The following is a 14495-nucleotide window of genomic DNA, read 5'->3' as shown; positions in this document are numbered from 1 at the left end:
CCCTAGTGGAAAACCAGGTGGAAGTAGCTAGTTAGTATAAATAAAAACCAAAATTTTGTGTAATTTTTATTAGCTTATTTTATATAAAAGTTCATGACAAAATTATAATCAGTTTGGTTCAAACAGGCTCTAGAAATTGAAACAGAAGTTACCTACATTACAGGGTTGATTATAAAAGTAAGAAACACTTGTTTACTATATAGGTGAATTAGAGCTCCAATATAAAAATTTATACATTACACACATGTACTTAAGACTTGCAAATGAAACTTCTTTCAATCACAAAATGCCATCATTCACTAAAATCTATATTTTAAGCATAATAATAGATGAATGACATCAATTTCTTCATGTATACAAAACATTCTCCATTAGGTGGTTAGAGGCGCAACCAGGCTTTCACTTAAAATAATCAATGTTATGAGTGATTCTCTCAAAGTCAATTATTCATCGATTTCTCTGGCAGGTTTTCTGCATTATTTTAATTTAATATGAAGACCTTGGGACTTGTCGTTACTGGGCGAATTACATTTATGTATTCACGAATGCCAAAGAAAAGCCTGCCAGTTAAACGAACCAATAATTGACCTTGAAAGAATCAACTTTTACACTATTCTGAATTGAGACATTCATTTACACTGTTTTCTGTTACATTTAAATCCTGATTACACCCCCATGATCCCTTATGTACTTATTACATTACATATTCTTAACTTATCTATCAATAATTAATTAATGTTTTCACCAGTGTATATTCGAAATGACAAAGTCAAGATAAATTACCGCTGGGTTACTAATTTAATGATATTTACAATACTGAATACAGCTAGATAGGTGACTCAAGAGTAGTACAAATATTTTAATAATTGTAGGTCAGAAAAAGAACGTTAATTTTAATTATAACTTTCTAGTAAATACTTGTATGGAATGGAAATCTATAGACACGCTAATATTCTTATGTACCTATAGTGTACCTAGCTAGTCGTCAACGGGCGGCACACTCGACTCTGGTTCCGAGGGTTGCGGTCATACCGCCAACTTCTTATCGCCTCCTGCGTCGCCGCGAGTCCCCATTGTACCCGTTTTCTGTAAGGAAACAAATATGTTCACACTAATGTAAATGCATTCTAAATCACAAAATGAAAATTCCAGCTTTGTGTATTATATATAGGCGATATTTTTCTTAAAATACCACGTGTAAATAAAATGCGTATGAGTGGCACCTTAGGATGTTAATAAGAAGGGTGAATTTTCATTGGTTTGAATACCACAAACCTCAAGTTCACCGTCGTTGGCGATTCCTCTGGCGGTCAGCTTGGTACCCCATGGAGCCATTTGCCAGCGCATTGCTTTGATCCTGTACCATACCGGGTCCAAAAGGCCTGCCAAAACCCATGTTCGGCATGCCGTTACACTGTAGCCCATTTGGGTATCCAGGACCTCCAAAAGTTTCATTTCCTTGCTCATTGCCTCTTTTGTTTTTGGGCCCATACGAACCAAAAGCCGTAATATTAGGCCCTTGCACGACTTCTCCTGTATTCTGGGGGAGCATGCGCGGCACGGGGCCCCCATGGGGCACTCCGAGACCGCCAGAGGGGAAACCGTAGCCAGGGGCGGCAGCCAAGCCACCGTCGGGGCCGGAGCCACCGAGTCCAGCGGACCCGAGGCCACCCGTGCCCTCGTCGGGGTCGTCGTCATAATTCCGTCCTCTTCCGCGACGACGTCGGTCTCGACCTTTCGAGCGCGATCCGCCATCGAAGCCACGGCTTCCGCCAGAGCCGAGGCCTCCGTCGGAGCCGAGGCCTCCGTCGGAGCCGAGGCCGCCGCCGGAGCCGAGGCCACCTTCGGAGCCGAGGCCCCTGCCAGACCCGAGACCTCCGTCATAGCCGAGACCGCTGCCGAGGCCCCCGGAGCCGAGGCCAGCGGAGGCCGTACCGCCGAGCCCGCCGGAGCGCGGCGCTCTCTTCCTGGAATCTGACTCGAGGCCACCCTCTCCCGAGCCCCGAGCAAAGCTGTGAGGCCCGTTATTGTGCGCCACGTCGGCGGGGGGCGGCGGCGGCGGCGGCGGGGGCGGCGCCACGGGGCCGCGCGCCCAGCCGCCGCCGGACATCATCGCCCCGGGGGGGAACGCCGGCACCATCATGCCGTACTGATCGGCGGGAAAAAACGGTGACATCACGAAGGGTTGCCCATTCATAGGGGGAGGGACGCACATATTCATTTGTGGATTTAGAGCCATCAAAGGCGGGATCGGATCGGGAGGCTTTTGCTGAGTGAAATTCATTGCATTATTTGTAATTTCATTTTTGTTGGAATGTAAGTCGTTTCTATGAGGTGGAGTGGAGGGACCTTTGCCGTTCAATTTGTCTGAATTTCCAGAGGGTAGTTGCGGGCCGATGGGGGTGGGTAGAAGCGGCTTCGGCGTGGGCAACAAGCCCTGGGGGGCAGATTGCCCGGAATCCGTAGCGGTCCTCTGCGGGCTGCACTTGCCTGAACGAGATCGGCTACGCGAATGGGAACGACTTCTCGACGATCTGGATGACTTGCTCCTCGACGAGCGCGTGGAGCTGCGGCGGCGCCGGCGGCGATCTCTGGAGCGCGAGCGAGAGCGCGTGCGGCTGCGGCGGCGACGCGAGCGGGACCGCGACCTGGACCGCCGACCACGACGATACCTTCCACCGCGACCACGATGACCTGAACAATTTACATAAACATACATAAACATAAAACAACAACAATGAACAGTTTAATCAGTTTTATAACGAATGTTTGTAAAGTGGTTTCTTGACTCTTTCAAAAAAGAAAACTACTTACGCCTGCCACCGCCACCACCTCGTTCTGCCAGTTCCTGCAACTTGGGGTTGACAACTTGTTTGGCTTCTTTCAAGACGGCAACGAGATCGCCAGCTTTTGCGGCATTGGCGGGAGTGAAGAACGTGTAGGCTGTTCCAGTTTTGTTTGTTCTTCCAGTTCTTCCAATCCGATGTACGTAATCCTCCGAATTGCTGGGATAGTCAAAATTTATGACAAACTTGACATCATCCACATCTGAAAGAAATAAAAGTATATTACCTAAAACTTAGAATTTTTATGATGAAAGTGAATATAATCTGAAGTATTGGATACTGGGAGAAATATTCTTTTTAATAAATAAACTTACCTAAACCTCTAGCAGCAACGTCTGTAGCTACAAGAATAGGAGCTTTTCCAGATCGAAAATCTGTAATTTAAAAGCATGAATTACATTCACAACCCTATTTAACACCTAACACGAATATTTCGCAGGTTGTTGTGACAAACGAGTGTATCGATTTTCTTTACTAAAATTTGACAAATACCAATATAAGAGTAATCAATATCAGGACATAAATAAATTACATACATTGAAACATGAAATACATATATATAATTCAGCCAATTCCATCATACTAGTATACTTCCAATGTGTTCCATTTAATTAATCAAAACCTAAAAACCCCATGACATTGCTTTAATGGTTCTGAAATTCTGTAAATCTCTAATGAGTAAAATAAGTAATTTAATGACCTTATATCACATTACATTACCACCTCCCATCATACCTCACACTGGCTTTTGACATATTGTAATTTACACTTCTAAGAAATTTCTAATAAAATATAGATGATTAAAATTATTAAGAAGTAATTATTAGTAAATATATACACACGCACAAACACATGTAAATACATAAGAATATTTAAGTTCAAAATTCAAAAATATTCAGCCCTGAGGTGTAATGAGAGATGAAAAGCAAAGCTGTGTAATCTTGCACGTGACTTACTAATAATCATGATTCCACCAGTATAATCATGACGAATAATGCATATATGAAAATATAATCAAGAGCAAGAGGAGGCTCCTCTCCAGCACGAGAGAAGCGAGGCCGAGAGCGGAGTGCGGAGGCCGAGGGGCGCGGTCTGGCTCCGGCGCGCGCTAGGGCCGCGTGCGGCGTACGCAGCAGCGCGTACGCCCGCGGCCCGACACGGCGGCGGTGCGCGCTGACGGCGAGGGGGCGAACCTCGCCGCGCCCACACAGAGAAGCGGCTCAGACAAGCCGCGGCTAGTCAGACTCATAGGGCTTAGCCCCGACAACTAGAGGCGGCGCGGTACGGACGCGGCCGCAGGCGCGGCGCCGCCGCGTGGTGCTTAGCGGCGACGATCGCGCGCATGCCGCCGCCTCCGCCGCCCGGCCGCAGCTCTCCACGGCCTGCACATGCAGACAGGTTTCAGACACTGGTCACTGTGGGTTCATGAAGCCCCGCGCGGGCCACACCCCTCACCCGACGCGCTCGCGTCTCCAGTCCGTTACCGCTTCTCGACTCTTTATTACATTTAACTTTTTGTGGAATTGCTGTTGCGTTTATGACATCTTATAAATTGTGAAGCAAATAAGTTTAGGATCATAATACTTTAAATTTTGATAATACAAAATAAAATCAATCCAAAATATATACTCTTCCTATCTAGGCCATACCTTGCAACACCCAATCACGTTCATTCTGAGATTTGTCTCCATGAATACACACTGCAGGCCATCTGCAAAGAAGCAAGGCTTGTTATAGTAAATTTCTGCTATTAGAATTAATCCACACAATACATAATTGTTATTATATTATACTTGCCCATCTCTCTTCATTTTTCGGGTAATATCATCAACACGGCGTTTGGTTTCAATGAAAATTATTGTCTTGTTTTCTTTTTCAGCCATAATTTCCTTCAAAAGTGTGCTTAACTTTGTTTCCTTTTCATATTCCATACAAACATCAATAATTTGTAAAATGTTATGGTTAGCTGCTAACTGGAGGGAACCAACATTAATTTGAAGATAATCTTTCAAAAATTCTGAAGCAAGACTTTGAACTTCTCTTGGCCAAGTAGCAGACCACATAAGGGTTTGTCTGTCTGGTCTGATTTGTTCAATAATTTTTCTAATCTGTGGTTCAAATCCCATGTCCAACATTCTGTCAGCTTCATCAAGCACTAAGTAAGTGCATCTCTTCAGATTAGTTCTTCCACTCTCTAGGAAGTCTAGCAATCTTCCAGGTGTCGCTATGACTATCTCTACACCGGCATCCAGATCCCGAGCCTGGGGTCCTTTAGGAGCTCCACCAAATAGACAAGTATTATGAATCTTAGATGTGTTCGCAAATTTATCACAAACCTCTTGAATCTGTTGAGCCAATTCTCTGGTCGGAGCTAGCACCAATGCAATAGGCCCATCTCCTCTACTGGATTTAGGCTGGTTGTTAATATGGACAATGGCAGGTAAAATATATGAAAGAGTTTTACCAGAGCCAGTAGAGGCTATTCCAACCATATCATGTCCACCGAGAGCTATTGGCCAACCTTGAGCTTGAATAGGAGTGGGCTTCGCAAACCCCATTTTATCAATTTCATCCATAACATAATCAGGGAAACCTGCCTCGTCGAAGGTTAGCGTTGGTTTTGGTATATTACGTCCTTTTAGCGTTATATTATTATCACTTCTCCAGGCTTCAACCTCCGATTCAGATCTACTTTCAACATCAGGATGTGGAACATAGAAATCTTTTTTGAAAGGCTTGAGTCTGCTAAGGTCCCACTTTGGCTTACGAAGATTTGCACCGGGATTATTTCTGCGTCCACCGCCGCCGCCGCCGTAACCACCGCCACCACCGCCTCCGCCGCCGGATCCGAGACCATAACGGGGACTTCGACTACGACTTCGACTCCTACTCCTGCTCCGACTACGACGCCTATCACGACTGCGGTCTCTGTTAATCATAATTAAATAACACGAAATTAACACAGGCTTGGTTTAACAATTTACACCTACGACAATGTAGCATTATCTATCACGCATTATCTATAACTTACCTTCCTCTACCCATTATTCACGAGTGCGATTTACAGAACTACAATCTTTATGAAGCACTAACAATTGCACACAATAATTTAATTTGCGATAGCACTTTTTACAAGCGAGACGTATTTCAGTCGGCGTGTGAGCCCAAAAACAAAATGGCGGAAGGAAACGAACTAAAGCAAGCAGAGAGAACAAAGGTACTACCATAGTTCAACCAAAGACTAATAGAGTTATAGACCAATAAAGCAATATATAAAGGAACCGATTTTTTCTCTATGAATAATTTACACAATAGTGTGTTTTTTGTATTTTTTCGTATAATGAGTTAGTTGGTTGAAAAATTTTATTTATGTATATTATTTAATCGTAAAAAAATTGTTAAGGGTCGGGAGGTGAATTGCCATCCAATAAAAAAATTCGGTAACACCGGTTTTTCTATAGATGTGAACAACACTATTATTAAAAAAAATTGGAGTCCATTTTCTGCGTTGTTGTGACATATTATTTTTGCTCTTTACAAAAGCAATTTCGCATAAAAATTCAATAATTTTGATTATATCCCGTCCTGTACGTGATGATTGATACACGTGTATCATTAATTTAAAGAAATTTCACAAATTCTATACTATGAAGTTACATACAATGGGTTGAAATTGTGATTGCTATCGGCAAGTTCATCAATGTTGGTTTCGAGAATTCGTTGGTATTAAGGAAGTAGTCGGATAACACGGTAATGTAACAATGGAACTGGAGGTGTCGCCCGTTAATACTGAACAGAACGACATGGAATACTCCGACAATTCATCGGAGAATAAATACATAGCGTGTAACAACAATGAGCATTTCTCTGTGATTCGTATCCCTGAAGATGGCGAGAAAACCAGCAAACACTCCTCCAGGAAACAGTCAAAAAGGCGGAAAAAGAGTTCTAACCACTCGAGACCCTTACCCAGAATAATAGTGAAGCCATTGCCACCTCCTCCTCCGCCTGAAAATAGAGAATGGATGGCTGCGTCATCATACTCAGAACCCAGCACTAACTCCAACAAGCTATCTACAATGCGAGAAGTTCTAGCTAGCATACCAGGTTTTAGTATAAAGCCTAGAAAACGAAGTGGCAAAAAGTTATCCACAGCAGCCCAACTTCAACAAACTAGAGAAGGGTGCATCGATTTAGAAACTCCAGATTCTATTTTAGTGAACACAAATATTAGACAACTTTTGAACAAGCACACATTTTCTCTTCTCCCTCCTTTATACCAGTACAAACTGGGACAACTCCTTCCTACTGTGGACCGCCCCAGTCCTTCGGGGCGATTAAGCTCATCTAGTCTTAACAATGAATTTTTTTCCCGTGCCTGTTTGGAATGGCAGGACTGCCTCTCTGGAGGTGAGTTTACTCCAGAAAATCAGCAGAAAATGAAGACTGAAGCTGAAAAAGAAAAGAGTAAAATTGACCCATGGAAATTAAAACACTTTGAACCATTTTGGGGTGAGAAGTTTAGAAAAGAAAAGTCTTCTATTAACCTAAATTCAGAGAGACCATCATTGAAAACTACAATTAAATTAAGACCCACAGCTTCTATAACCAGCAGCAGCACTGTTCCAAAGATTAAAAAGAGTAAATCTTCAAGTACTAAAAGAATGCGTTCAGTTGGTGCAGTCACCAGGTCATCTGCTAAAGTGGACGAAGTTCTGGATGAACCAGTAACTGTTAGTATAAAATCTTCAGTACCTGTCCCAGACCTGCTCCCTCTCAAACATGTCAAGGGTTATGTTGACTGTCAAGGAGATTTTAGTGATTCATCTTCTGTGCTCAGACAAGATGATTCAGTGTCAACAACACCTGTAGATCCTTTACTACTTCCTGATGCCGAGTCTGGCAATGAGTTAAAGGAAGAATTAGATATTACTGTGGTTACTATTGAGGAGTCTGCAACTTTGAAAGACTTTGAAGAAGAGAAGGCAGACATTGATAGACTTGTCCCTGAAACTTCAAAGCGATTGAGTGGTAATGAGTATTATGGAACAGCTAAGAGAATTAAGTTTGAAGAAGATTTTGAGTTAGATAATGAACCATTTATAGCACATAACACAGATGGACCTGGCAGCAACAATGCTTCAGATATTGAAACAAGTTACAATAATGAACATATTTCTCATAGTGATGAACTGCACATTTACTCAGAACAGGAGCATGGAGATACGAACAGTGAAGACAGTAAAGCAACTGCTTCTGTTTATGAGTTTGATGAAAGAAGTGTGTCCAGCATGTCCAGTTTAAAAATAGAAACAACTGTACACAATACCACAGTGACTGACACTAATATGAATGCAGAGCCTGCAACTTATGGGAATGCACTGATAAGTCACCCAGAAGTAGAAACTGTACAAGAGGTAAAAGAAGACATCAAACATTCTCCTATACATGAACACCAAAATGACTTTGTACCAGAGGTATTTCAAGAAAGTATTAAAAGAGATTCCAGCCTAGATTCTCCACAGGATAGACCTTCAGATGTAGAAAAGATGATGGCATATCAAAATGTGGAAATTATGGACGAAATTGATTGCCAAGTTCCTCAACCAACCGAAAATTGCAGTCTAAAAACTGAGGATGACATTGAAAAATGTGATGACAAAATTAGATCTACGGATAATGTTCAGAATTTCTATGATGAACATTTTAAGGATGCAGAGTCATTTATCATGGAGACAAGTGGACTAACCATACTTACTTCTCGTAAGTTTCGCACTTATTGGCTTTATTGAATATTTTTGTTAATAGTTTTAACCATTTTTAAATATTATTTGTTTTATTTTACAGAAAGTGATGATGTCAAATATACATCACATCCAAATTTAATGGAACTGTCATCATATATGAGTGAAACAAGTATGTATCGAAAAGTGAGGGTATTCTAAAAATTAATGATATCTTACCTACTCACATACATTTGACATTTGTTGCCTTGATCACACAAAAGCCATCAATCAATAATTGAATTTGAATTATTTATTTCCAGATGTGACTGCTGTTGTTACGATGCCAATGACACAAAACTCATCAATTCCCATGATGGAGGTTACCAATACATCTGTAAGAACATTTTCTTCTTTATTTCTTTATTTTTATACAACTTTAATATAATATACGGTCAAGACTATTCCCAATTAGGGTACATTCAATCCAAATAATACCGACTGACACCTCACCTTACCTTGATGATTTTATGACTATAGTAATAAATAATTATTTGTGTACAGATGGTTTCCTATCCTGATGACAACATGCAAGATCCAGCAAAACCCAAAAACTCTGCTGTACTATGGAAGAACGAAAATGATTGGGCCCAGAATGAGAATGTAATCACATTGCATACATTTCCAAATGTTACAACTACAGATAACAACAAATATGTGAATGAAGACTCCAAGAACAGCATGGAAGATTCTAATATAAATGATGAAAATTGTATGTATAAAGAGGACAGGGATGCTAATTTTAATATGGAGTCGTCAAACTCTTCAGAGAGTTCACAGTCAATGAAGGAGGTGTCGATGAAGCAGGAAGAGCCGGCGACGAGTCTGGTGTCCAGCACTACTGTCACCAACCCTCCCGTCAACTCCACATCAATAGCTCAAGGTGTCAGACATTCTGGGAAAAAATCTAAATCTGGAAAGGAATCTAGCAGGTAAAGTATTATATATATATATATATATATATATTTATGCATATGCATTGGGCAGAATGAGTATTAAATAGCAATGACCTCTAAATAGTACCTTTTTATATACCCATTAGTATTTACATAAAGGTCTCCCGACACTGCAGGCGTGATAGCACTCCTAGCAGTCATAATATTCAGTATGTTACTGAAGTGTTGTCTGTCTAGCTTATAAAATGAACACAATTGCATAGAAAGCTCGAAGAAGCTACTTTATTCATCTTGCGATAGATGTTTGTCTTGCTATATAGTAGAGAGAGTGACGCCTAAAATTGGGCCATAGTGTGCCACGCGGCTCATTCTCAACTGTTATTTTTTAGAAGTCGCAGCTCGAACAAGGTGCCGCCGGGCGCGGTGAACCTGGAGCGCAGCTACCAGATCTGCCAAGCCGTCATCCAGAACAGCCCCAACCGCGACGCGCTGCGCGCGCAGCTGCGGCCGCCGCCCGCGCTGCTCACGAGGCCCGCGCGAGCGCCGCGCCCGCCGCCGCCGCCGCCGCCCGTGCTCGTGCGCCCGCTGCCCGCCATGCCGCACACTGAGGTACCTGACCGTAATACACATCGAAGTAGTTATTCGAAAGTAACAACCGATTCTTGCCTAAACCAAATTTTGATAAAAATTTATACATATGTATAGATCGAAAACTACTATAATGGGCCATCTTAGAGTCTAAATGGAGAAAACAGAGCCCACTAACATAACATAAAATAAGATCGAAAACTAGGACTAGAGGGCTACCTTACGTATTAACAGTAAGGCCGCCTATTCTACTCTTCTATATCTCTTTGTTTATAAATTTGTTTTTTCCGTGTGTGCAATTTATATAAGACTTTTTACATTTTCATTTCTGATGTTATGTTAGACATTTTACAACGTGCCTAGGATGAATACTAAAAGTGCAGAAAAATAAAACAAATATTTTTGTGTTTCCAGGCGGAGAACCGACCCAACAACGTAGGCCAGTACATCCTCGTCCAAAGAACACCCAACGTCGCGCCGCGGGCCTCTAGTGCCCCACCGGCTAATCCCAATACTAATGTTGTAAGTATTTTATTTTCCTGTGTTTTACAGTTGAAATCTTTCGAATACTAAATTTTATATGATAATGAGTCTATGTTCCATTTTGTTTTGTCCATGTCGCTATATCCTCCGTCTATTCGTGTGGTAATTATATATATATATATATTATAATATGTTGTAAATAATAAATGACGTTGTGTTATTCTTGTGTGCGCCGTCCTTATATAATAAACAATTTCTATTTTATTTCACAAAAATGCTACAGGACCTAGATTTTTTCTTTGAAAGATATGAAGGAAATATTACATCATCAGTGTTTGTCATATTCGAAATATTTAGTTTCACTTTGGTGCTAATTCATTCGCCCGGGTTATTCATTCATTTACTCATTTTCCTAAAATTTAAGAGATGTCAATCATCCGTCCCTTTCCTTTTCGGCGGATAAGAAAATGACAGGTATAACTTAAAGTAAAATTAGGAGGTGTCTGCAGGAATCGGGGCCTTTATGGTGCTAAACCTATATAACATTTTAGCCCATGTGTTAACAAATAAATGGGCTAGGTCATTCGTATTAATTGGAATTTTCTTTACTTATGTTTAGAGTGTGGCGAGATGTCGAAGCGTAGGTGCGGAGGACTCATGCGTGTGCAACTTACGGGCCATGATCCTGTGCAAGAAATGCGGTGCCTTCTGTCACGATGACTGCATCGGCTCGGCCGAGCTGTGCCTCACCTGTCTCATACGCTGACCCTACACCTCAATCCGCTGGCCTCTCGCCCCGTACGGCTAGGACACACGGGCCACAATAGGCCACACAAGGTTTCTCCTCCTAAACTTTGTTTATACCCAAGTGTGACCGGGCCTTTTCCTGGCAGGTATAATAGCTTTAGCTTAAGATTACGGATGTGAAAGAAGGACAATGTGGTTTGGAATGGTGGTGCTATCAGAATGTATCGGACATTGGACAGTGTTCCCGTAATGTAGTGTAAAGCCATTCCCGTCTCTAAGACAGAATCGTATCTCTTAATAATAGTGATGTATATAACTACGAGTATATTTACCTAATTAGATATAATGTATAGATGCCAGTGCAACAATATATTTACACAGGACATCGTAATTGATAACAGAAAACATATGGTATAAAAACAATGAGCAATAACATGGCTTGCTGCCTTTAAATAATGTTTAAAATAGCATTGTTGAACGTTATAGATTCACTATTAGATACTGGTCAGATAATCCCGATTAGGGAATAAGGCTTTATGGTAAATAATTATCTATTGCGAATATTCAGGATTCTCCCTTTGATTACAGGAAATTATTTATATATCGCTGCACAAGTTGCCATTGATTATCAAGTTTTATGTAGTGTACTGAGTCGGCATCCAGCTCAGCTTAATTTATAATGTAAGTCATAAGCGTCGTAACTTATTTATTAAGCATAAACATGTAACTTTAGTGTTTGTTAAAGTTTCTTTCGGAAGTATCTTAGTTGTTGTTAAGTACATGGATGCTTAGTGAGTTATAAGACATTGATTTCATTTTTGCCATTATTTTTATATTTAAGATATCATCACAATTTGTTTTATTCTCTTACGTTTTAATTTGAGAGTACTGTAAGCGCCTTAGCTAGTTTTAGGGTAAACAGACTAGTGTTGAGAGTTGACCGACGTTGCGCGTCGAATAGTGCTTGCGCACCGTCTTATTTCCCATCTATTTATATATTTTTTCGATTTAAGGTTACATTTGTACAAATATTTATTGACACGAGAAGGCTGATGGATGAAACATCGGATGTACGTTGGGTGTTATTTTCTACAAAAAAGGGTTTCAAGTTTTCCACATTGCATATAAATTAGTATGAAACTGTAACCACGCAATATTCATAGTTGTCTATAATATTTTTGTAAGGATATTTTACAATTGAATGGCGTTCGAGTAACGAAGCCTCGTTTAGCGTTGTATCGAATTTTATTATAATTTACTTCCTGATCTCTTCTTTTTAGGCCCCTTGATTCCATAGAATCCTTCTTAGCTCATATTTATAGTTATTGGCTTTAATAACAATGTTAAGACAACTGATTATCAACAAATAACCTGAATTTAGATAGATAGGTGTAGCCCAGTATATACTTCATTGGTTTGGCATTCTAAGGTGGATTTAGACCAAACAAGCGAATGCTCATTCTATAAATGAGAGTCAGAACCAGATCATTCTTCCGTAGCAAGAATACAAGTAAAGAATGTTTTGGTTCTATGTTCGTTAATTGTAAACCCATCTTAACGATAAACTGAATTGGTACAGCCGGCAACGAAAGTTGAATACTTTTTTCTAATGACCTTGAAATTGTTATAAAGTCACAGCATTTTAACATTTGAACTAAGGTTCAATGTCGACTGTATGGCGCCTATCGACTATGAAGGTCCTTGTGCTTTATTAAATACTTTTATATCGGATGTTTATTTTCACACGTCTTGATTTTCTCAATGCCGCAATGACAAGCCAAGTTGAAGAAGTATATATCGCTCCAGACAATGCCTCACATAGCAATGCCTTATAAATATGATCAAATAATATTACAGACGCTAGAAGATATATGTATTCGTAGATATAGATTGTTTAAACAAGCGTTGCTCATCACAAATGTATAAATATAGGTACAAGAATATAAATAACAGTTAGAACTACCACAGAACACAACTTCCGACAGTAAGTAAATGTAAAATGGTATCCTAGTTAGTAATAGTTCAATTTAAACTTGATTACACATGTTATAAAACGTATTTGTGAAGGAGTCGTCGACAAAGTAAGACCCTTTGCATCATAGTTTAACACAAGTATAATATTCCCTGTACTTACGCATAAAGCTATTATTTTAAAAGTGGTTCTATGTAAGATTTTTATACGTGTTTAAATATTTGCTATTATTTAAAACAAGTTATTATATAATTCTTTAATAGTTAAGATCTTCATAATTCAATCACTGACGCAATAATTAAATTAAAATTTATATCAAAATTGTATGTATGACCTGACACACCAACGACTACAGACTGCGAATTTGCTTTTACAAGAATTTTTAACATTGGACTTTGTTATTGCAATAATTTAGCATTTTTGTTATTTATTGGTAATTAGTTATTTTAGACACGTGAACATTTTCCTCTAATAAAAATTATGTTCTAAACTTAATGTAGTTTTTATCTTTAAAACATTCCCTGTTATCTAGTAGCTTTTACCAAAAACACCGCATATTGTGTTATGTTTCCGAGAGTGGTAAGGAACGGCCTATCTTATTTAGCCTCTGCTTCTCTATATTGCTTCTCTCTTTATTTGGATCAGAATAATAATGAGTGGAAGATGTGTTGTGCCTAGGTGTAATAACAAGGGTGTATACCCAAAAGCCGATAAAAGATGCATGTCTGTTATCCATAAAATTAGAAGGTTAAACGAAACAGCAACTTACAACCAACTCAACGAAGGCAATTCTCAAGAGCGTCATCTATATTTTTGGAATTGGAATTCCATTTGCCTCGATCAGTACTAATCCTTTTTTCTGAGGACATGCCAGCCCTACAAACAACCTTCGCTTTATATACTGCTAGTAGGTATATAATAAAACAGAGTTATTAATACTATAATATATTATATGGGATTTTCACGTCGAAGGCATTTGTTATCATGAGTAGCCACTTTCTCTACGTACGCCATACCACGCTGTACAATTTTGCAGAAGGCGCTTTTACCAAAATCCTTTTTTTTCCACAACATCCAAGAGTATTTTTTGTTAGGCTGAATAATGTCAGTCCCATAACGAGAAAAATGTACCGATTAAGAAAAAAGTTGTCAACTTGACATATATTTTATCCAATCGGAA

At 40.0% G+C, this 14495-nt stretch overlaps 2 protein-coding genes across 3 annotated transcripts; one reads left to right on the top strand and one right to left on the bottom strand.

The window, feature by feature from the left end:
- Nucleotides 1-77: 77 nt before the first annotated feature.
- On the bottom strand, nt 78-6058 carry LOC126368614 (uncharacterized). Of its 2 annotated transcripts, none has more exons than XM_050012677.1 (7): nt 5878-6058; nt 4644-5774; nt 4496-4557; nt 3161-3220; nt 2815-3048; nt 1276-2694; nt 78-1086 (listed from the first exon to the last, which is right to left on the bottom strand). In XM_050012677.1, exons 1-6 carry the CDS (start codon nt 5889-5891, stop codon nt 1283-1285), a joined length of 2913 nt encoding a protein of 970 aa, XP_049868634.1. In that variant the 5' UTR covers nt 5892-6058; the 3' UTR covers nt 78-1086; nt 1276-1282. The 2 variants fall into 2 exon arrangements, with proteins under 2 accessions (XP_049868634.1, XP_049868640.1); XM_050012683.1 differs by having other exon boundaries at nt 2491-2694; nt 5878-6057.
- Nucleotides 6059-6346: 288 nt separating this feature from the next.
- Nucleotides 6347-13810, top strand: LOC126368601 (polycomb protein Asx). The gene is made up of 7 exons (XM_050012671.1): nt 6347-8609; nt 8694-8762; nt 8893-8966; nt 9134-9561; nt 9915-10134; nt 10528-10635; nt 11216-13810. Exons 1-7 carry the CDS (start codon nt 6608-6610, stop codon nt 11360-11362), a joined length of 3048 nt encoding a protein of 1015 aa, XP_049868628.1. The 5' UTR covers nt 6347-6607; the 3' UTR covers nt 11363-13810.
- Nucleotides 13811-14495: the final 685 nt, after the last annotated feature.

The sequence above is a fragment of the Pectinophora gossypiella genome, chromosome 1, assembly GCF_024362695.1.
Source record: "Pectinophora gossypiella chromosome 1, ilPecGoss1.1, whole genome shotgun sequence".
In the NCBI taxonomy this organism is placed as follows: Eukaryota; Metazoa; Arthropoda; class Insecta; order Lepidoptera; family Gelechiidae; genus Pectinophora; species Pectinophora gossypiella.
The sequence above is the reverse complement of the archived record's forward strand: the minus strand, read 5'-3'. Positions and strand labels throughout refer to the sequence as shown.